Raw genomic sequence first — 24,452 nt, forward strand, 5'->3', positions numbered from 1 at the left:
TACAGTAGTATGTGGGAAGACGACAGGTGTTCCTCATTGACATAAAAGTCAATTCAGACGGAGAGACAGATCACTAGTTTATAAACAGTCTATACACTAATACTGTACAAGCCTTGGGCAGTATCTGGGGGGAGGGGGGTTGACAATATGAGACTGTAAATAAAGATTTAGACGTGACATTGGGTTACCACAGCCCCAAGGCCATGGTCAAAGTGTTGATCTATGATACTGTGTTAACAACATGATCTCAAAACATTACACCTAAAGTAAACTGTTAAGTAAAGTTTGGAAGTCAAAACATCTGTTTCTAATGTTGCCCTTTTTTTCTTCCCTTGCAATGTAAAGTTGTTTGCCTTTTTTAAGCATCGAACATCAAATTCTTTACAAGTTAGGAGAGAAACTGGCTTGGCTCAGAAGACCATTAGACGGAGGAGGTTAACTACGATGTGATGACAGTTGAGCTTGTCGCCCCCTGGAGACGCCTGATTGGTTACAGGTTTTTGAACCTAATCAAGGCAGTTTTCTTCCCTTGAAGCCCCAGGTAGGCAGAATGAGTTGGTCCTGAAGCTAGCAGCACATTCCTTTGCCAGGATTCAGGCCGAAACAATTCTAGCTCTTGGTTTCGGGATTCTATTTTCAAAAAAAATAATTATTCCAAACTGGAAAACGGAGTCTGAGGGGTAAGTTAGTTATTCAAATCTTAGACAGTGAATACGTAGTGATAATATTCAAGTTTTCTTCCCAGTACTCTGTTTTCATGATCTCCTTTTGGTATAAACATGTTCGACAATCCAGAAATGAATTGTGTTTAAGTTTTTAACAAAGACATCCTACTGGAATACCATCAGCAGGATACATGCTTCTGTAATCCAGAACTAATCGAAGGTCCTGACGAAATACAAGAGGCTAGAACGGATTTAGAAGGAATCTCCGGAAAATACCTGTTCCAACCTAACCATGACCCTGTATCATCGGTGTCTTCCTGTACGTGAGTTACACTACAACACGGCTTAGTATTACAGTATAAGGTGTACGCTAACTATCTGGGTACATAGATTTCACCCTCTTCTAATGGTCGCAATTGGTCTGAAATTTGTGATATGTTGTAAAGATAGTGTCATGTTTTGTGGTCTTGATTTGCTGTGTTTTAAACTTTCAGCTCAACTTGCTTCAAATTAAAGCAAGCGTGGTCACAAGCATGTAAACATCTATGGTATCAAGTTTACTTTGGCTAAAACTATCTATTTACTTGTTATCCTATTAACAAGACTTACACCTAAATTCCTTTAACAAAGTGCTGAGGTCACATTTTTGTACTGATGCAAGTTACATCAAAATCATAATTTATGAATTTCTCTTTCTAACAGACTTTAGACCACGGTACTGTAAATACATTTTTAAGTTTGAGGTTATCCAGTTTTGCGGTAAGAGGAGAAAATGGAGTGTTCGCGGTAGTTTTGAGTTTGTGATAGTGTTATAACAAATACTGTACAGTAATGGAAACAAACATTTTAGCAGTACTAGTTGTCTTAAGCTCATAGTCGCATACATAAATCCGCGGCAAAAATTTCAAGAATTACAGTAGCTGTCAATCAAATACATTTCAAGTATGTTTGTCGGAGAGACTTTCCATTTTTAAAGGGGCGTGCACTGGAATTTGAACTTGTTGCCAACAATAACATTTTAGAGGATGAGTAAGAAAATACCAACACTGAAAATAGATCCTTTTTCCTTCTACCATGAAATTTGCAAACTTCGATGAATTCACAGGTTATGCACACCCTCAATGCTCATTTTTAGTTTGAATTGGAGACAACATGTTTACCATTCTCCAAAAATAATTACTCAAGCAACTGGATAAAGTTTTGAAACAGTCAGACGTTTCAGACAGCATCCACTGTCTTTCGTCAGTGACTAACGATAGGACTGAGAACACCAGTTTTTATACCAAAACTCTGAATAGGTATGTTAATGAGGTTAAGACAATTTAGGATGTCTTGAAGATTAATTCAAGACAAAGTTTTGTGCCAATAGTTCAATTAGCTACTGTTGATTTTAGTACAGTAACTAAATGTTGTTCGTCCGGGGGTGGGGGGTGGTGGTCAGCACATTATCCCAAGTGCCTGAAAGTTCAACGCGTAGACCCCCTTTCCTGTTGAGGGCGGGGTTGTACATCCTCTCATATATTGCTTCTCTAATTCCCCGTTCGAACCAGCGTTCTTCACGATCTAGGATGTCCGTGGATTCAAGATTGAATGAATGTTTACCATTCATTATTCTTCAACATGAAGATCTGTAGACAACTCTATGGCAGAACATCTTCCACATGTTTCTAATTTTTGACTAGATCCCTGGTGGATATTGCTTGGAGGTTGAGGAAATAATTAGAGATTCTGGGAGCCAAACTTCTGTCAAACAAAGTTAGCAGGATCCAAGCTGTCTTTCCTAGGCAGAAGTATGTCAAACGCAGCATAGTCTAAGGTTTAGACCCCCTATGGTCCGGACTACTATGCTGTGTTTTAACCAGCATAGAGGTGTTTCTTTCTGGGGAGAACCTTGTGACCCTTCATAAACCTTATAAAAAGTTAATATCTGGCTTGAGAGTGAGGCTGTGACAGAGGGAAACTCTACGTCACAAAATTTATCTCTAAATGTGTCTCATTGGCTTATGAATTTGGGTGGAACATGCAGGACTTCCTACTCTGGTCATATCTTTGGCACTCCACACGTGACTTGCGCCTCGCAAAGTTGGCCTTCTATACCTGACCTCTCTGCTGTGAAAGAATTCTAGTAGGAACCCTGGTGACATGAAACAAGAAATCTCACCTGCATAGTCTTCGTTACACACACAGGTGTAGCCTCCTTCCTTCCGCATGCAGTTCCCGTTCCCACCGCAAGGGGACGAGTAGCACAGGTTGATCTCCGTCTCACAGTACGATCCCGTGAACCCCAGCGGGCACTTGCAGCGCAGGCCGTTGATTGGATGGATGGCGCGGAACAGAACGGTATCCGAGGTGACGAACGGAGCCGTGCTGTCGAACTTGAGCACCGACACGCAGCGCTCGTAGTTGGGGCAGGGCTCGATCAGGCACACATTGTCGTCGAAGGGAAGCACAGTGGCGGCGGTCAGCTGATTCAGGAGCGTCCTCCGGAGGTAGACGCGTTCCCGGAGGTACTGTGGGGTGTAGTACACGGTCCGGATCTGGGTGGGGTCACGCGCCGAGAAGCTCACGTTCAGGATCTGGAAAAAAAAAAAAAATTAAAAGTGAAAGTGACCTCGAACCAGTTTAGCTCAAACGAACTCAAATAAACAGATGAGCTATTCTTCTACCGGTCGTGACAGAGAAGACAGACGCTATGTACAGTATTTACATTTAGGTTCATTGTACCAGGGAAATTTCCCTAGCTCTTTTCGACAAGCACAATGGATATTGGACCACAGCTTAAAATTAACATCCCGTCCTAATAACTGCGACCCTTTCCGGTAGCGTGCATGTCGGGTGAGGGACACAGCCGGAATCGAACTCACTCACTGTGCAAATAAACAAACAAACAAACAAACAAACCTTGTGGGAGACGTCGACGTCGTCGCGCACGTTGAAGATGTGGATGTGGTCCTGCGGGGTCTGCAGGATGGCAGCCAGACCTGGTGGACGTACGAAATGATGAGTATCTTAAAATATCTAATATCTATCAGCTCAAAAAAGGACAAGAAATAGCCATGCCTGCAAGTACCAACCAAGGATTGATGTGTTCCAAATTCATATTTTCCTAGAACTGTTGCAGAGTGGAACTCGTTGCCACCAAGTACCACAGGAATCTTCATAAGACAGCTTTAAACAATGCATACAATTAGATATAGGAAGGTTAGACCTGACAGGTCGTTCAATATAATATAACCAGCTGCTGCCGCGCCGTGTGCCTGCGAAGCTGGTGTGTTACGTCAAATGGCGGTTATACCGGCTATATAAGTACAGTCTACTACAGATACAGCAGCTGGTGTGTAACGCCGAATGGCAGTTTTACAGGCTATATATAAAGATACAGATAGAGATACAGACCTTCCACGAAGCGGTTGTACCGCGGCGACAGGAACAGCTCCTGCGTCATGTTGCCAAGGCGCACTGTGATGCTATTGGACAGCATCTCGTCCGTAACCACGGAAACCTTCAGCAGACACTGCGCAGAGACCTTGTTGATTCCGTCTGTAAAATATCAGGAAATTTCTGTCAGTTTCATAGTAAAATCCGACAAACTTTGAATTAAAACTTGTTTTAAATCAGAGATGGCAGACTTCAACCCCTTACTTACCCTAATAGCTTAGTGGCCTTTTCATAGCCTGAGCGTCATCCTGTTTCAGTTCCAGGCTCTAACTTCACTAAAAAGTAGAGCGAGCCTGGAACTGAAACAGGATGACGCTCAGGCTAGCCTTTTCAGGCTTACAGGCAAAAATAGCAGTATTGTGGATGTACGGCAAGTCAGCAACACTGTATCATGTACAGACACACATACACACACACACACACAGACAAGCCAAACAGGAATACATGGGGTGTGGTACACAATAAGCACTGCCAACACCTGGCCCCTTAGTTTTTAGGTGTCTAAAATACATACCAAACAAAAACAAATTCTACTCGTCTTTGAATCTAAACCAACAAAGAACGAAAAGCAGAACATCACAAGTCTTTTGTCTATCCATGAACTCAGGTATCTCAATGAGTACCTGTGTTACAACAACAGTTGTAGACTTGTAAGGTACAAAATATCGCACGTCGTTAGACAATGCACACCTGGTGTGGAAAGCACACCTATGGAAGAGGGCTCCAAGCACACAATAGAGCACAGATAGCACATGTCTATTTTTGTTGGGACTCTGTAAGTCAGAAGCTTAGCAACACAAAGAATCGAGGCTGTCCAGTTGTCAATATATAAGCAACAGGGATTACAACATGGTCCATCTTTTGTGACGCTTAGGCCGAAACAATTTAATTTGCTGCTTTTCAGCTTTATAAAAATTAATGCTGAACTGGACTATCAACATAAAGTTGTCACATGCTATATTGGAGTACACTGTTTGTCTGTCATTTCCATGTTACTTGCAATTAGAATTCGAGGAAGAATTTGCAATAAACTCTTTTTGCCGTGCTTCTCGTGATCGAAATACGATAACGTACAGTGCGGCAAAGTTCTATCCTGTACGTATTTTGTTACCTAATCCTTATCCATGTATTTGTAATTGTAACCGAAGTCATGACACACATGAATACACAGACTATCGTTGTGGTGCGCTTTTCTTACAATTTACTACAAAACAGGTTTTAAAACTCATGCAATATACATGCGGACCCGTGCAATGATAAAACCATTTCTCGTGGGTGCCATCTACGCTAAAAACCGTATGCATAACATGTCCAGAAACCCATTTGTATGCTAATGTTAGCGTCCAGTAGGGACACACTGAGTGACCAGGCAGGGAAGGGGACTGGTCAAGCATGACCAATGGCCTGAGGCAGGTGTGGGGCTAACTGATAGCTTCTACTGACCAGCTGGTACCAGGCCACCCCCTCCATCCCTCAGGGCATTAACCGACCATCCCCAACTGTTTGGGACAAGCCATTATACAATTGTTATGGGTTGGCCCGGAGATGTCCCTGTAGCTCAACTGGTAGCAGCCTCACAGCTGAGTTCTGGTTCCAAATAGTTGCTAGCTGGGAGACCCCAGTTCAATCCTGGAAGGATATCTTGGTTGGGGCTGCACAGGCCTTTCAGAAGGGACATAAAATGGGAGTGCCTAGTTCGAGGAGGTATCTCAAGCATGTTTGGGATTGACTAGCAACCCCTCCCTGTAAGAATACACCCTGCTACTGATACAGCAACTGAGCAAGGAAACTTGCTGACCTATGTGCTACTAGGCACCAGGAACAAATGATGGCTGGGCCCAACAACTGAAAATAGCTAGCTCCTCTAGGATATCAATAATGAACTGTCCCTACCAAATCCTTCGTTACAAAACAATGTTACTGAACTTTCCCCATTTCAGAAAGGTAAACATCGGATCTAACCATCAATCATGACCTAACCTATAATCATTCGAAACCCGTTAACACTAAACAAATACTTCTCTTTTACTAAAAAAGGTTTATTCTATTGTACACTATGAAAATAATTATTTACAACTATATCTATCAGAAGGCAAATATCACATGTGCATTATCAAAGATAATAAAACATTATCAGAGCAAAAATGGTTACAGTTATGACAGTTAGGATTTAAATTTTTAAATGTCCCAGCTGACAACTTAAAGGGCCAGTATGCTAATTTACCTGTCCGTAAGTAGAACAACACAGAAGCAGTTGTGCCCTTAAATTAGCAAGAAGTCCGTTAATGATAATTAGGGGTTTGATTTAAAATCTTTATCCTCCTCAGAAAACAAAGGAAATGTAACAGACAAAATAACTAATCAACCGTTCTAAGGAAATTTAGGATAGTTAGAAGCTGGTTTATATGAGAACAGCCGAGAAAGCAGCTGTCGGCAATTTCTTTCACCTTATCTACGAAAAGTATTCCAAATGTTCCGAACACTCGGACACTTTCGTAAATTCTGGAAGACAAAACTCATCTGGCTAACAAGCAGGGAGCAACTGGCATGCAGTCTGAGCTGGGAGTGGGATTGCCGCTGTAGTGCTGTAGTCAGATCACTTACAACTGTACTCTTGAAAGTTATCAGGTCTTATGGAGGTAGCACATCTTTTATAACATTAACGCACCAGCCAATATTAATGCCTGATATCTGTCCACAACGAAGTAGGATATCTGTGATCACATCAGACCACTGGCCAATAAAAATGCCCAATTTCTGTCCACAAAAAAGTTGTTAGGCCTTTAAGTTATACAGGTAGGATATCTGCGATCACATTAAGCCACTAGCCAATAAATCTGTCCGCGACAAAATAAGTGTCTTTTGAAAAGACTTTTCTATGGAAAAGTAACCAACTCAACAGACCCTTTTCTTACTACATTTTGTGGTCTAAACTAGTGTTTGATTCATTTCTGCAACGGCTTTCAACAAAATCTTTCTTTCAAATTCTATACATCCGGTAAAAGAGGGGATAGGGAGAGATACAGTTGCATAATACAAGGAGACCTACTCCTAGTCTAACATTACGTTGCAGTAATTCAATCTGCATGCTTTCAGTACACTACAAAGGATGCAACATTTTGCCCCGACTTTGTTGGTTAGGCGACTTTTGGCCCGGGTACATGAGCGTGAATGGCAATCAACGGTATCGGAAGACAGAGGTCACCAGAGGTCGCCACCGGAAATGGCCGCAGTATATTAGATATACCAGATTTCCGTTTAGGAGCTAGTGTCTCTTATTGTGTGGGTGAGTGCAAGTATTGTGTTGTGAAAGTGGTTTTACACAAAGTGCTGCCGAAACACACGTTCTACCAGTTTTTCACGCAACCTTAAAGTTAAAACACACAGTTTGGGGTGAACCTAGATGTACATGAAACATCACCGCTCATAAATCTACCGGGTACCCTGAGACCGCCACAAAAAAGGGCAATAATAGAGGCCTTCTCAACAATGTCTTGAACACCTGGATATCGAAATGTGTAGGTCTTGAAAATTACTGATGCTGCATTAGCAGATCTCTTAAAATTTACTGTTTATTTCTATGTGGCGGTTTTGGGGTACTTGTTTGAAATGAGTTCATGTAAAATCTTTGGACTTTCCAGAGAAAATGAAAAGGAGTAGTCCATTGTTAATGTTACGCATGAATTTGAATACATTTTTCTTTACCCATGGTAGTTACATATAGACACAACAAAAATAAAACTTTAAAAGTCCAATTATAAGTATTATTTACGACATAAAAGTTAATACGTTCAGATCACTTTGATTTTGAAAAAAATCAGTCATAACAGGAAATATTACTGAAACATGAAACACTAACAAAATATACAAGACAAGTGACATTTTCAATTTGTCATTGTCGTTTTTCTATCCTCATTCCAATCAAACTAAAATTCATAATTCAAGGAAAATATGGTTATGAAATTTTGCTTGATATGACTAGTACCATACACCTGATCCCCATCCCCTTCCCAAGGGGCCTCATTATGAATACATTACCTCCCCAGCTGACTGCTCTATTGTTGTCTTACACAACACAGAAATCCCAACGCACCTCCACTGACAGGCATGCCACCTTTACCTTTGAACTCTGCACATTCCCATCGGTTTCTTCTTACATCAAGGTCAAAACCTTCTGTACATTGAAACCACCAAATCAAAATTCAAAACCATCACTTCTTACTTATCAGTCGACAATGCAAACTATTGAAAGCTAAGGTCACAATAATTCACTTCCTTTGCTTCTCTGACGATTTTTAGTAATTTTCTAAAGTTAATCAAGGGGGGGGGGGCTAGGACTAGTACTAGGAGAAAAACTTTAATCTGACTACAATCTCAAACTGTATACCTAAAAAAGGGGTTCACAGTGGTTTTATGTTTGCTCTTTTCATGGTGATCTCTTTACCACAAACTTAAAAACCACCGTTAAAATTCCTAATGTCATATAAAAGTGAGATTCTTTCCCTCCCAGTTTGGTGGACAATTGACCAATCCTTCAACTGACCATCACAATTGGCAGTTCAACCAATGAGCGCAAGGCAATTGAGAGTAGCTGCATGTCCGTCAAATATTTGCATTTTGATGTTTTTATTTTGCATTTCTACCTTTTGACAGAGGTGGCTGAAGCTAAGGGATGGTCTATTGCTTAAAAAAACAAACACTGTGCCCCCAGCTTTAAACTTTTCCCCTCCCTCCCTATCAAAATAAAGACTTCAAATCCTTATAGAGTTTAAGGAATGAGAAACCAGTTCTTAAGTCTGGGGGATTTTCGTCTAATGGATTGGGGCGACTGAGTAAAAAGCCCACATGCCTTTAAATGGGGGTGGGTCAGTTTAGAAACGAAACCCCGCAAAAATTCCGAAACTGTATATTCTTGGCCCCTGGACAGGTAAACTGTTCCGGACAGATTGTCGTTATACTAACTTATAGGGGGAGGCTTTGGAAAATGGAATTCTGGTTGCTATAGTTACAGACACAACAAAATCAACCGAGTTACATAAGACTATGTAAACTCAAGTTGTAATGGTAGCATCCACACCTGTCTAGTGAAAGTTGATCAATTTTCAAAACAGTATACGTGTGAATACCAGGGCTCGACATTAATGTTTGGGAAAAAGTGCACAGGTGCACCTCCATGTACATTGAAGCCTGTCTCTAAAACCCTTCCCTATGTCCCAGGATTGAAATTTGCTTGTTGGGACAGAGAAAAATTTCACCCCACTGGCACTGGTCCCAAAATGTCAACTTCATGACCTGAAACTGAAGAAATGGGTTTTTCGCAAGCTTAAAATGACATATTTTAAAACAACGGAATTCAACAATATGGGTATCACGTGTTCGAGGAGGTGCTAGAAGTAGAACACACACACACCCATGAAATTTTACCTTGCTACTGAAACTTGCAAGGAAACTTGCTGCCTTCTTAAGTTCTGTGCCACTAGGCACTACAACTCAGTGCAAGGGTGTGAACGAAGGAACAAATGAACCTTATTTAAAACAACATACATGTAACCAGTTAACTGCACTCTCGCAAGACTGCCACAACTTCAGTTTATCGTAACATCGCTCTACCGTGTAGTGGAAATAAACACAGCGAGCGTCTAATTTGACTGGTGCATCGCTTGGCGAGGTAAGTTGGGGCCGATAACGGCATCAGATCCAGCCCAGTGAGTGGGGAATGTTCACTAAACAAAATAGAAAACTCAGTCAAGGAAAGGTTTTCTCTAGCCCACCCACCCAAGGATCGGATTCAGTTACCGAAAAAAATTCTAGTCTCTACATGTCAATTAGAATTTGTGTTTGTCCCAAGCTTTGGGTCAACAAATAAAAGGTAAAGGTATTCCCATAGTCTTTTTGAGGCTGTAGGGGCAGTGAGTTGTCATCCATTGTGTCTAGGACTAGGCACTGGAAGGCGGAGCCCAACTCTCTCATGCCTCTGCCTTTTACCAACCCAACCAAAAACCCCATTTTTACACCTGGGTGGTGTGAGGAAAGTCATGCCTTTCCCAAGGACACAACGGCTAGCCAGGAATGCCAGGAATCAAACCCCTGACCTCTCAATCTCCTGTCCACTAGCCTGCCACTGGGCCGTTTGATGCCACATTCACGAAAAGTATGAACATAGAACTAGAACACAGAAGTAGAACATAGAACATAGAACTAGAACATAGAACATAGAACATAGAACTAGAACATAGAACTAGAACATAGAACTAGAACATAGAACTAGAACATAGAACTAGAACATAGAACTAGAACATAGAACTAGAACATAGAACTAGAACATAGAACTAGAACATAAAACCACAGCGAACATTCCCCCTGTACAGTATGTTACACACAATTACCGACGAGCAAAACAGACAAAAACTCAGAGCTTCTTTTTGCAGACAACAAATAACTGACAAAGAAAACAGACAAACAAGTTCCAAGATTGTCTGAAACCTGAACTATAAATTCTTCTCGCCATTTCTCTTTTGAAATATTTCATGTGAAGATTTTGGCAACATATTTTCATTCAGCAGTTTGCCAAACAAAACGTGTCAACAGAAAAATGCGAGGACGGCACTACAGCATCAGGCAGTCAGGGTTAAATAAACACTTCTCATTGGCTAATCCGACGTAATTAGTTTACGATCCTTTAAAGGTGTCCAAAATATAGAACTGTAAACATATCTAAATATTTCATACCCCAATAAAGTGTATATAACTTACAAGTGCAGGTATTTGGAAACGTGCATCAATATCTAATACATGCACTATTTATATCTCTGTCCAATATGATAGGAGCTGCTTTACGTAGTAATTACTAATAAATTGGAGGGTATTCCAAATTCTAAATTGTTGGCAACCGTTTTGAATGGAAAGGAGTCACTTTGCCCAGAAGGGTGACCTGTACAATTAACCTGTTTGTGTAGGAAGAGTTTGAACACCCCCGGGCTAGGTAGTCTTCGGAAATACCTGTGACAAAATGTAGCACAACAGAACATGCTGCCATTGCTGGTTCTTTTCTTTCGTGAGCCTAAGAACCAAAATGTCAAGAAAACATTAGAAGAACGTTTTTAAATCATTCGGAAAATACAAGTTACTTTGACATCTGAAGAAATGTCAAAGACAAAGCTATGATCATTGTAAGAAACTCGCTTTCTTTTTTTAAATTTAGTTTGATAAGCTTAAGGTTATGTTAAACCAGGACAAGTTTCGACCTTAAACACAGCTGGCTATACCAGTGCTCTCTAAATTCTAATCTAGTCCCTCTGACACAAAGAACTCGCTGACAAGGCAACGCTGTTCTACCCTCAAACAGTCTTCCCTTCACAGAGAAGCTATGCAGATATGTGAGGTCCCTCTCCTCAATTCTCAGGGTCAGTGGCTCGCTTTCAAGTTTGCCCCCGTCCTGACATAAGGGAGGGAAGTCTTCATTGATCACATGGCCTTGGGAAGACAGCTCCGGTTTCGACCAACCACAACTCCTGTACTGTTAGACTGTAGAAAGGGGACTCAACATCCAATCCCAGAGGATGTAACAAATATGTGGGGGGGAATATTCAAAACAAATATCGATAAACTAAACAGTGTTTTATTTCCCCTACATTGCAAGTCTTTGAAAGAAGTCTTCATCGTTGCTCCTTCAAAAATTTAACCCTCAGAGTCAGACTCGAATGTGATTATGATAGGCCTGTGACATTGTAAGTGTTTAGTCTAACATAGAAACTTCAAGAAAAAGGTACAACTGGCATGTAGGAAATACTGACCGTCATGTCAGGCTGGTGTTTTGTTACTAAACAGAATGGCCAGAGCTTGTCCTTCTCCAAGTCCATAACAAAATGCTTGTTAGATCTAAATTTTCTTCAGTTTTGCATGTTCTTTGGCAATCACAAGTTCCGATACACACAAAATAATGCCGCTATCTAAATCCAAACCATAACCAGACATGCCCAGTGTTCTAATTTATTGCGATCCTATGAATAAATTATGAATCTATACCCACAGGGCACTATCATACATTCATCACGTTTTCTAATAAATCTAATAATCTCTAAAATACCATCATAAAAGCATAAATAACGTCCACCTCTCAATACTAATGAATATAACGATTACACTGAGTTAACAAGGTGCATTCTATATTACATTACTTTTTAACATGAGAGGCAAAAGGACCTAAGTGTAGTAATGTACAAGATACCACCAGTAATTTTTCACTCCATTTAACAAGAGTCGACATAATTGCAGAGATTTGTGATGACTATAGCGAGCCTAAGGGCGTGTTTTTGTGTGTCGCTATCTTGTTAGATATCTTACCAGATAAACTATTCATGCCCAGAGCTTGGATTATCTAAATCTCTCATATCTAAAAGGGACGGATTTTTCGTTTATTTGTTCGAACATTCAGAAGCATTCTTTACAGCTTTTATACAAAGTCTGCAAATCCAAACTATAAAAGATTTCTACTCCGGTATTTTGTTTTCAGGTTATCATTCTCGAAATCTCGAAACTAGTTTTTCCAACAACAAAATTTTTGGCCTTGAAACATTTTTACTCGAGTATTACAAAATGTGCGGCATTGTCAAATGAAAAGTGGGGAGGGGGGCAAGCATTCACACGTACCGACCAACATTGTTGGCAGCCGTCAGTCTCGCAAGACTATGGCGTCGCATCCTGGTCAGTCTGTGGGTTGTCCACAGCGTCTGCTGTGGCTGTACAGTCCAATCTTGGAGAGACAGACTCGTTTGCAGTACACCGACCAACATACACATTATGAAACATACTGCAACCAAAATTATTTGTGGAATACTCTTGCTGTCTTTTAACCTTCCGATCTCTTGTATATTCATCACTGTCTGTGTTATGTATTCAAGTGTGACAACTGGAAACACAGGTAAAGTAGGGGTCAAGCTTTTTCTTTCAAACCTGACAGTTACAAGATAGTGTGGACCAATATTCCGTTATTTCGCAAGACGAAACTGATTTTTAAAGAAATATTTTGTAGATTTGGTGTTGTAGAAATGTATTTAACAGAGCTAGACTTATTCAAGTTATTGGTGTGAGAATTAAGTTAATGCCGGTGGTGCTTGCTGTGACTCACAACCAAAACAGCGGGCCCGGCACTTCAGACGTACTCCGCTTTACAAGGCGCAAAGTTCACATTCCGGAAAAATCTAATCATTATTTACCCGTGGCATAACTGCGTTGTTAAGCACTGTATATCCTATATAGTGTTCACACGTACTGGTTTTATGACTAGAAACCCTATTCACTACAATTTATAACAGTAGCTAGCAAGCACACAAAATTTTATCATTCCTTTCAGTTAAGTTTTTGTACAATCAAGTCAGGACTAGAGACAAACCATAGTTAGAATGGCAAATGCATTACGCACATGAATACAACGAGACGGACAAATGTATGTACTTGTTTGTCTTTAGAAGGGCTTGACATAAAACTGTTTCTTCCAGAAACTTGCATATTATATAATTTCTATACCTTCGATAATTTTTTATAAATGCAAGTTGTCTTCCAATTTTATTTCAGACTGGCAGAATTTTTCTTTTCTATTAATGACAACAATTGGTCTGAAAGTCTGGGTGCCAACTGTGTAAATAGAACCTCAAGATGAGGACAGGTCCCTCTCTCTTCCCACAACCAAGGCTAATCAGAAATTTTCCAGCATGAGAAACAACACATCGACTTTCATTTGCCATGAGGTATGTAGACAAGGCTTCCTCCCCCCAAAAGCGGACGAAAACTCGGTAGTCGCGGCCGTTTGCCTGGAGCACACTTGAGCACAATCAGCCTGCACGTGGCACCGTCGACGTACCGATCGCTGAACTATTTCTCCCTGAAAATTCCTTTTCACTAAACATCACTTGGCATTAGCGTCACTTTCCAAACCTCTGCTTTGATAGTATAAGGGCTTGTGTAAAGGACTTTAAAAATTGCTAGGTTGTGTAAAACAGCAAAGTAATCTGTTTTACACAAAACATAAATTGTGTGAAACCCACATGTGTGCGTTTAACTCCCAAACATGGGCCAAAAATGGTATTTGTAATATTTTGGTGAACAAAGGTCCACAGTCGGGGTTCTACGTTTTATCTGTCCCCTTGTACGTGATCTTGGGTCGCTTCTGATCCCTCAAAAACGGATTCGCACAACTGTCGCCCCAGTTGTGTGTCCTGATGTGTAATGTTAGACGCACCCCACTGGGAGAAAGAAACAAGTTCATCTCCACTAAAAAGAGGAAAAAAAGTAGCATACTACGCGGTGACTTGACAAATCTGTGGGGGTTTCTTTGACAAAATGTGAGGAATTTAAGCAGGAGATGATTCTCCAAACCATTTGCAGTAAAATTTGTTCTGTGGAAGACTAACATTGTGATTGTGAGAGTGGATGGGAGACTGGCACCACCCAACAATTCCTGCCCCATGGCTGTCAGATACATGGCATATCATGGCTATATTTGGGCCGCCCTGCCAATTTGAGACTGGGTGTAAATTTCCGAGGTGTTGCGAAGGCCCTAGCAGCGATGTTGCCTCTCTCTCAGGCCACCACAGCTGTGGACAGGCAGCGTACGCTATACCGTGTGGGCCCAATTTACGGAAAAACACCACCCTACGGGCTAAATCGTCCTCGTGCCAAATGCGAATGATAGCTCTTTCCATCTGCAGCGTTCTGCTAACAACACACTTCCCTCCTGTCTGTCTTTACTAAAATATTTCAGTAGACGGTTCTGTGATTTTTTGGTGGCTGCACCGATTGTCTGGGTCGTGTACATTGACTTCTGACCCAAAAGACTTCAAGCCCGGGGCGCCTGCAGTTGTTCCAGCCGTTCAATGTGACATTCCGAGGCCCCACCTGGCCAGTGCAGCTGATAGACAGACGGGAAGAGTATTGTTTGCCCTGCTTAATTGGTCTTAATGAGAGGTGCAAGGCCGAGCTCTTACAGACAGGCAATTGACGTATAATTTGTGGCATCAGAATTGGTGTGAAACATCAAAAGTTGAAACAGAAACCATTTTTACTACTAGAAACACTTGAACAGCTGAAACAATATGGTACATCTCTAACTTAGTAACTACATATGTAGTACTACACAGAGTAGTACCAGTACTGTACCGAAAATCATGCAAATTTAACACAGCGACATCCTTCATACTATCATAAAGATTTTAGTGTAGGTTTGGCCAAACGCACGGATGTAGCAAACTGACCATTTGTCTAGAACGGTCGTTAGAGAACAACTGACCACTGTGTTTCTGCTTTAGTTCACATGGGAAGCCAATTTTAAAAACTAGCAATTACAGTGACCTGCCCCGCTTTCTACTCTTTCAGTCGCCGACACTCTAACGATACAACAAACAATTCTGCCGAAGCGAGTTTGGGTGTGAAATGACTTCTACAAGAAACATAGGTAAAGGTAAAACCGTATAATTTAGTGAAAATTAACCTATTTTGTGGAAAGGGGTTTACAAATACAAAACATAGGAATGGAGCATAAGAAAACAAATATTCTAAATCTTTTCAATTTGAAACCAGAATATACATTTAGTGGTTTTATTTAGAAAAATCTAATAGTATTGACTTTATAGGTAAAGAAAATCATAATCAAAGACTTTTATTTCAAACTATCATTATAACACTAATAAATGTGTTAAAATTTTCAGGAGTGTTTTCACAAGTGTTATGGAAAGCAAGTTGTGGAAAGTAAGAGTGATCTACCCCCCCCCCACATGGCTGCCCCCCTCCCCCCTAGCTGTCATCACCTTCACACAAGGAAACCTAAAGGAAAATCCCATGTTTTCTTGAGGGATCAATGAACTCTCCAGGGACTTCACTCTCAGGACTGACATGTCTAATTAGCAAATCTTTCTACCCTAATATATAATATTAGATAACACAAAAAAATATTTGCATGTTGTAGCAAAAATATGACAAAATTTGGAATACAGCTACTACTAGTACTAGATCTAGATCTAGTCCCAGCCCTGTTTTTATTAAGAAAGCTATCTAAACAAAGATAAACATAGAGACCAAGAACCAAGGAAAAACACTGGGGTGACCTAAAGCCAGCCGATTATTTTTGAAGTCACTGCTGTTTTTCCTTAGCTACAAACACACGTAGTGCAGTTCAGAATGGTGAACAACACACACGTATCTGCATACCAAACTCGACGGGTAGAAGGGCCAAGGTAAACACCTGTGGTAGCCAAATACAGGGCTATTTTTCTTCACCCTACAGCCAGTGTTTGTGCCCGTTACGTGTGTGCTCGGTGGGCAAGTTTGCATATATACCTGGTTGGGCACCCACACATGCCGGTCGGGACAACTTCGGAATTAGGCCTGCTTTTTGGTGCCCCCAAAAGATGTATTTAGAACCTTTATGACAGTATGGTCTGCACTTATATTACCAATGGTGAAAGAGGTAGAGGCTTGCTTTTTGACTACTGAAAATTTATTGAGAAATGTACAATTTAGAGAAACATAATCGCCAGATAGTCTTTTTTCTGGTTTTGAAGCAAAGAAACTTTTGACTTTTTTGATATTGCAAGGTGCTATAGATACAGCATAACAATATTGCATTTTTTGAAAAATCTTTGAGCCTAATTCAGGTCCATTTCGGACATGTTTCATATGTATTTCTATTCCTATTCATGAAATCCATGCCTAACAGACATTTTTTTCTAACCAATCAGCTGCCTTCACGATGACTCAAACCGCCGAATCCCCATGTGGCCGACCGTGCACGAAATTATTGCGTGCCATTTCCAACCTTACCCCTAGTCATAAAGCAATCAACTTCTACAGCCAATATATATCGAATCCCCTTATTTATCTTTCACAGTTGTGGAGTCAACATTTAGGGAGTTGATGAAATTCGCGGGGGCGACATTTTTTCAGTGTTGACCAATCTGTTTTCGTCACACGTGAGACAATTACCTTGCCATAAAGAAATCAGGAATACACGGCTATGAAAATTAGTTTATGGGCAAAACACGCAATAAATTATCAGCCTTCTAGGTTGACAAGGACCTTGGTTCTTCTGTTTTTGTTGTCGGATGTAGGGTTTTTAGTTTAAAACGATCATATTTTGGTGACAAAACCTTTGGAAAATGTAAACAAGTTACCGTCACATGTTGGGGGGGGGGGCGGAAAAGGGCTTCATTGTAAAACGCTACGTGTCTTTGTTGGTTTTCTGACTCATTGAAAACACAACACTTCCTTTCAGCCAAACAACTCTGAATTCCACAGGTTAAAAACGTTGCTTCTAAACACTGTGGATACATTGAATGCAGTTTTCTACTTTAGAACTAACCATATTCGTGTTTGACAGATACCCTATGTGCTTGGAGGGGTGACTTTTCATTCTATGGCCTTTGGGGGGATATAAGCTTCTTTGTATCGCGACAATTCACCCCAAAACAAAGATGGCGGGCCGACAAACTGTTTGCCTAGGGCAGTATTTTACGCCATGAAAGGAGAAGGGTAAACGACACAGATCCTGATAGCACCAGAAATACAACAGCACGTGTAAATCCGTATGATACACACAGAAGAAGATAATGCGGTAAAAGGCGTCCGGGCGAGGGTGTAAGTGCTCCTAAAATATTCAAAGCTCAGGCTGGGAGAGAAATTGAACAAACACGGGTGGGGGGCGAAGTCCAGAGGAGACGCATTGCCCAAAGCTGTGCGAGAAGAAAGCTCTGAGTAAACAAGCGTTTGTGCCTGGATACTGTGTAACATTTACTTTCACTCTCATGTTTCCTGGCTTCCCTAATACCGGCAGGGAAAACCGGCTACAATTTTGTTGACGTTTCTAGTTGTATCAAACGTTAGGTCTAGAGCTACACCCTTTGCCCAAATTGCTTTGCACGGACAAAAACTGCGACAAAATTTCATGCAAATCTTGACATGTTTTTTTCCCCTTGCCAGACAAAGAAGGCAAACACTGCACAGCTGAAAAATCTGACGGCTTTGCTCTGTTTGTAGTCTTCTAAAAACACATTACAAAAGAACTCCCTTGTCATTTTTCGTCTGACACACAAAAAGTAGGAGCAGACAACAAGATTTCAGCCTTCCCGCATTGCAAATTGGCTCTCCTTTTTTCCAAAACAGGTTAGGGGTCTGAGCCAATAGAATTTGAAACAGAGTCCTCCCCACTTAGTTTAATCACTGTAACCGAGACACGTTTGCCTTTTTACGGACTTGTTACAGAAAGGTCAAGTTTTAACACACAGATTTTATCAGCGACTCTAAGTCTTGTCCTGGGTTGGCTCTTCTGTAAAATTCCCTGTGACATTTGGTCTATTAATTTTGTGGGTGAATGGAGTTAAAACGTGGCCGGAATACCGAGGGCATGTGGATTGTAAAGGAGAGAGTCACGACTGAATAATTCTGCCCTGTCCCCGCTGAGATGTAATAGAAAAGACGCTACAAAGGAGCCCGAGATTCCCCAGGCATTGAGAGAGGAAGGACCTTTGTCAGCTTGCATACTTGAAAAACAGCTCTCACAAAGGAGAGAGGGTAGAAAGTATTTTAACAGTGACGCTACAGTCTGGACTATACAGCCATAATTTCTCCCATTATACTGTCCTATTTTTCCTTTTTTCCCCCTTTCCTGTTCCAATCTCAAAACTTATTTTTAAAACATAAGTTCTGAAAGTATTTTGCGAACATTGGTAACACATGTGGTCAGCTAGAAAGCCATTCGTAAATTCCTCTGGACAGGAATTCCAGGTCAAAAAATGTTCCGCCACTTTGAAACTGACAAGGGGTGATAACTGATAACACACCAGGGCGATAACTGATTGCTAAAGACATGTGATAAAGAACTAGTACATTGTCATTATAAAGACACATTCTAGGGATGTACATGCAAGAAAAATCACTTTTGGTGCCCCCCTCCCCTCTTTGCTATTGTAGTTGTAAGTTGTGTGACCAGAGATTTTGTTATTTTATTCAATCTGACTACCAGTTATCCTAATAGACAAGACTCAGAGATAAAAACTGAAACCTCCCCCACAGGCACCGAGATAGGAACCTTCCAAACTGACAGCAGCAATTGCAGTTGACTGGAATGAACAAATGTGGGCTAAACCAGAATTTGAACTCCGGCTGTCAAGTGGACAAGGCACTCCAAACTTGTTCCCAGATAAGCGTGAAAATGCCAGGGCATGTGTGGCGTTAGCAGGGCCAGTTTTGGTGGCTGCAAAAGACCGTGGACACATTTAGAACCAAACTGTGATGGACCTAGCTGGGACTTTTGGCAAACATGCCTGTCTCTCTGTGGCCAAGCCTTGGCTAGGAGAAGAGGGTAAAAATTGGCGTGGCATGGCAATCAGCTGCATAAACATAACTAGAGCCTTCCGAATTGCAACATCTGACCCCGAGTGTTCGTACAATGCTGCAAAATGCTTTGAAAGTCGACACAGGGGCTCAAAGCCCGCAAGTCACCCGGTCTTACAGCCATGTACAAAAAAACACACACAAAAGGTAGAAGGTGTAAGTGCACTCACCTGTGACGCTCACCCCTAGTGGTGCCTCGAACGCCCGGTCGCTATCCAGTTGCGGACTGAGCTTGATTTCCCCTGTAGACTGGTTCAAGTGCAGGAGGTTCGCGTTATTCCCAAACGTGAAGCTGTACGACAACCGATCCGACACGTCCGGATCGAACGCGGGGATCCTCCCGATGTAGTCCGTCGGGAAGTGGTTTCGGTAGTTGTTGAACACGATCTCGAAATCCTGCAGTACAGGGATGTTGTCGTTCTCGTCCTGAATGTGGATGTTCACGATGGCCTCGCTGAACAGGGGCATGGAGCGGGCCTGGACGGTGATTTCGTAGAAGTTTCGCGCTTCGTAATCCAAGTCGATCAGCGTCACAAGCTCTCCGGAAAAGATATCCAACTGGAAAAGCTCCGGGTTGTTTCCCTTGGTGATGTAATACATCACCTCCGCGTTCTGGCCCTCGTCGGGATCGTTTGCGGTTATTCTCGCCACCACGGAACCAACCACGCGGTTCTCCGGCACGTAGATGTCGATGGTGTCGCTGGGAAACTGCGGCGCGTTGTCATTCACATCCTCGATGGTCACGATAATATCCACTGGAGTCTTCTTCTCTGGCTGGCCCTGGTCTTCAGCATACGCAACCAGGTTGTACACCGGTATCAGCTCACGGTCGAGGCGTTTGTCGGTACGGATGATACCCGACCTTTCGTCGATGACGAAGGCGTCTTCACCGTTGTCGCCACCCGTGAAGGTGTATCGGATCTGGCCGTTGGTGCCGGAATCGGCGTCCGTTGCCGAGATTTGCGTTACACTAGTTCCCCTACTGCAATCTTCCCTCACTGAACCCGAGTAACTTTCCAGTAGGAAAACTGGTGCATTGTCGTTGACGTCGTTCACTATGATGTCAACGTAAGACTCGTCGAACTTGGACGGTACGCCGTGGTCCGTGGCCGTCACGCTGACGGCGAAGCTAGCCTGTGCCTCGTGGTCCAACCGTTGCTTCGTCTTGATGGCGCCCGTGCTTGGCTCGATCTCGAACGCGTTGAGGATGTCCATCGAATACGAGATCCGTGCGTTTTCCCCTTCGTCCTCGTCATTTGCCGAGACGACGAGGATGGTTGTTCCAATGGGAACATCCTCGTCAACGTACACAGAGTATGGCGACTGTTGGAACACGGGTCGGTGCGTGTTGGCGTCCGTGATGTTGATATACACCTGTGCGTCGTCAGACAACATGCGGTCTGTCGCTTGCACGGTGAGCACGAAGCGCGTCTCCTGCTTGTAGTCCAACGGGAGAGCCACGCTTATCGTGCCAAGACCGTTCTGGCTTGTGATGCTGAACCTGTTGCGTACGTTGCCTCCCGTGATCTGGTAGGAGACCGTGCCGACCTCGTCTGCGTCGTTGGCCGTGACGGTAAGAACACTCGTTCCAGGGTCTGCATCCTCCGGTACGGAGATGTAGTAAACCTTCGGACTAAAGACGGGAGCGTTGTCGTTTACATCCAGGATATTGATGCTCACTCTCGCTGCGGCCGTTCTGGCGGGGCTACCGGCGTCTGCCGCCTGCACGTTGAAGTCGTATATTGCATGCGCCTCCCTGTCCAGCTCTGCGTTGGTCACGATCCAACCCGTGTCACCGTCGATCTCAAACGGCATACGAGCCGGCACGTTGGCGAGGCTGTAGGTCAGGTCAGCGTTTGACCCCGAATCTGCATCAATGGCCTGGATGTGTATGACGGAGAAACCGACGCGCACGTCCTCAAACACGGACGTTTCGAACGGCGTGCTCACGAACTGAGGGTCGTGATCGTTCACGTCGATTACACTCACCGTGAGAACCACGGAGCTCCACATAGACGGACGTCCGCTGTCCTGCGCTTTCACAATCAGACGATACCTCGGTGTTGACTCGAAGTCTAGGTTAGTGATGACTGAAATGTCGCCTGTGGAGCTATCGATTGTGAAGTGGCCCTGCGAGTTTCCACCGATGAGACTGTAACGTATCTGTGAGTTCGTTCCTTCGTCGGGATCTGTCGCTGCGACTGTCTGAATGACCGTGTCTGGTCGTACATTCTCTGGCACATCCTTAGCGTAACTCTGCTGTCCAAACCGCGGCTCGTTGTCATTCTCATCCAGCACCGTTATGGTCACGACCACATCTGATGTACGGGGCGGTGTGCCCTGGTCGCTGGCACGTACTTCTAGACGGTATGACGCTGTGGTTTCTCTATCCAGTGCTTCAGTCGTGGTGATGACGCCGTCACGTCTGCTGATTTGAAAAGCAGTGTTGGTGCCGCTGGGGTTGATGATGCTGTAACGGATGTCGCTGTTAGGACCGATGTCTTGGTCTGTGGCACGGACGGTGAGCACGTTGGAGCCGATCTCGATCCCTTCGTGAACGGCCTCGCGGTAGCTGTTCTCCTCGAACTCAGGGTCATGGTCGTTCATGTCAAGGATGTCAATCTGCAGCGTAGCAGTCGCGCTGCGCGGCGGGCTCCCGTTGTCTCGTGCCGTTACTCTAAAGAAATGCCTATTCATGTCCTCACGGTCCAGTATCTCCTGCGTGGTGACCTCGCCAGACTCTGGGTTGATGCTGAACAGGTCCTGGCTGCGAGCGTTCTGCAGGGCAACCATGGAGTACTGAAGTCTCCCCGCGTCCCCAGGGTCTGGGTCTGTGGCCGTCACGACCGTCACCACGTACCCCGGATCCTCGTTCTCCGGTACTTGTACGACGAACGCGGGGCTGGGACCGAAGCTGGGGAAGGAGTTCGAGCTGCGTTTTCTCCTGAACTTGAACATGTGGTGCAACGTCCTGACCGGTACGAAATCTGGCTGCACGCGGCGGCCCAACATGACATGGAGAAGCATTTGCGATGACATCGGAACACTTCCGATGTCGCATACCAGGTCCAACATTACCTGTACCGTAATACTCGGGTTGTCTTCGTCCGTACACAGGGCATCCTTCGTGATTATGCCGAAACCGGTGTGGCCGAGACTTAAGGAGGAGTTTAAGATGTCGTAAGACACTCGACAAGACTCGAGTATGTTCGTGGGAACATAGTCGGCCGGGGAAAACAGAACTTGGTTCTGGGACAGACACAAGTTTGTGCCAGCAGCACCATGTTGGACTGCATTGTTTGCATGGCGATTTGCATGTCTATGGAGGTGCACAGTTTGAACGCCTAACGACTGTAAGGCTTGGTTAAGGTTCTTTCTGTGCCGAAACCTGCAGTTTTCTCCGTGAATCCAGAGTTCGACAGGGATCGAGGTGTAGTCGACATCTTCAGAAGTTCTCGGTATTTTTACAGAGTCGCGGGTCCTGCCCTGAGACTCGCCGTCCAAGTCTGTCCAAACAAAAACCTCTTGGTGAGGTTCAGACAATAAACTAGCTGATTTGCGTCCTGACGCGGCTATTTTTGAGGTTCTAGCCCCGATGTGAGCCGTAAAAGGGTTGTGATACAACCGTGAACAATCCAGTTCTTTCGACACAGACAACACGCCGGTTACCGGGTCGAGTGAGAAGAATCGGCGGGCTTGGTGCGTGCCCGGCCCGGGGACCCACCGGTACCGCCACCCGGGACCTAGCCAGGCATCGAACACGGCTTTCCCAACAGAAGTTGAATTTTCCAGATGTACAGTGTAAGGACTTGATCCCGGCACGTCCAGATCACTGGAAGATGAGAGAGTGAAGTACAGCAGCAGCGTGTACAAGCACCCTCCTAGCCACACAAATGGCATCTCCATACTGCAGACACTCAAATGAGAAAACAAAAAAAACTCACAGACTACAGCGCGAAAAATTCGGCCCCGATCGCACACTACGGGGCCCGGACGAACTCTCCATCCTCCATCGCTGATTTATGAAACCATCTCCGTCCGTATGGCGGCTCCAAGGCCGCTCTTTGTACGATAAAATCCAATTTTTTTTGGCTCGCATGTACTCCAGCCTTCCGTACAACTCCTGGGCTAAACTCGCTCAATTCAAAATGGCTCCGGCCGAGCCGTGCAAGAATGATTGACAGCTCATTAGCATAACTATCCGGATTCTCCGGTTCTCAGCACAACAATGGCCCGGGTCTCCAAGCAGATGTTGGAAGGCACAATAGTGGCGTTTTTATATTTTATATGTCCCATATTTTTGTGTAATACAAGGAAAGGAAGCTTGCAGCAAAAACGGAGAGCTAGAGAAACGTGGCGATTATGCCTTCTGACATTTAGTTACTCCTTGGTTTAACACAAGCCGTAGTCGACTGAAGGAGCGCGATTTGTCAGGCTAGACTGAAGTCGAGTGAAGAAATACAGAGAACTGAGAAGTATTTAAAAAATGCCCAAATAAGGTGAAGAATTTGAAAATGAACAACAGAAGATTTAGCGAAATCGCTGCTTTCTTTTTTGATAAGAAAACGTACTTTTTCATGCAACTTTACCAACGATGTTAAACGAGGTTTTTCTAAAATGTATCTTTGAGTCCGTTTTTTTCTTTAGAAAAAAACTGACAACGTTATAGATCTACTATGGATAACAGATTCATAAACAACTCCTTGCTTCAATATGTGGCGATATCATATTGTCTGTATTAAACCGGGGGCAAATGTACACCGACCATGTAATACACTTGGAACAGCCCGCATAGCTGTTCTATTTAACCCCCTTGGGTGCATTTATCCAAAAAGGGTGGCGGAAGTGACCAAATAAGATCGTCGCAAACTGATACTGCTGCAAACTTTGTGCGAATCATGTGAAAATATCGACAAAGAAATCGAAGGACACACGTCTAATAAAGATATGCGACGATTGTTGTAAACT

The 24,452-nt window shown here is 43.3% G+C and overlaps 1 protein-coding gene across 5 annotated transcripts in view; it reads right to left on the reverse strand.

The window, feature by feature from the left end:
• The window catches only part of LOC136434498 (cadherin EGF LAG seven-pass G-type receptor 2-like), an 85,739-nt gene extending 62,090 nt beyond the window's left edge, over window positions 1–23,649 (reverse strand). For 4 of the 5 annotated variants that reach the window (XM_066427323.1, XM_066427320.1, XM_066427322.1 and 1 more), the window contains exons 1-4: window positions 19,655–23,648; window positions 4,062–4,205; window positions 3,567–3,646; window positions 2,827–3,241 (exon numbers count right to left, since the gene is read on the reverse strand). In XM_066427323.1, the coding sequence (XP_066283420.1) occupies window positions 2,827–3,241; window positions 3,567–3,646; window positions 4,062–4,205; window positions 19,655–23,390 (4,375 nt within the window). In that variant the 5' untranslated portion in view covers window positions 23,391–23,648. Of the gene's footprint in view, window positions 1–2,826; window positions 3,242–3,566; window positions 3,647–4,061; window positions 4,206–19,654 lie in introns of all 5 variants that reach the window. The other variant, XM_066427321.1, reaches the window with a different exon arrangement.
• Between the last annotated feature and the right edge of the window lie 803 nt (window positions 23,650–24,452).

This window comes from Branchiostoma lanceolatum, chromosome 5, assembly GCF_035083965.1.
Source record: "Branchiostoma lanceolatum isolate klBraLanc5 chromosome 5, klBraLanc5.hap2, whole genome shotgun sequence".
NCBI classification, from domain to species: domain Eukaryota; kingdom Metazoa; phylum Chordata; class Leptocardii; order Amphioxiformes; family Branchiostomatidae; genus Branchiostoma; species Branchiostoma lanceolatum.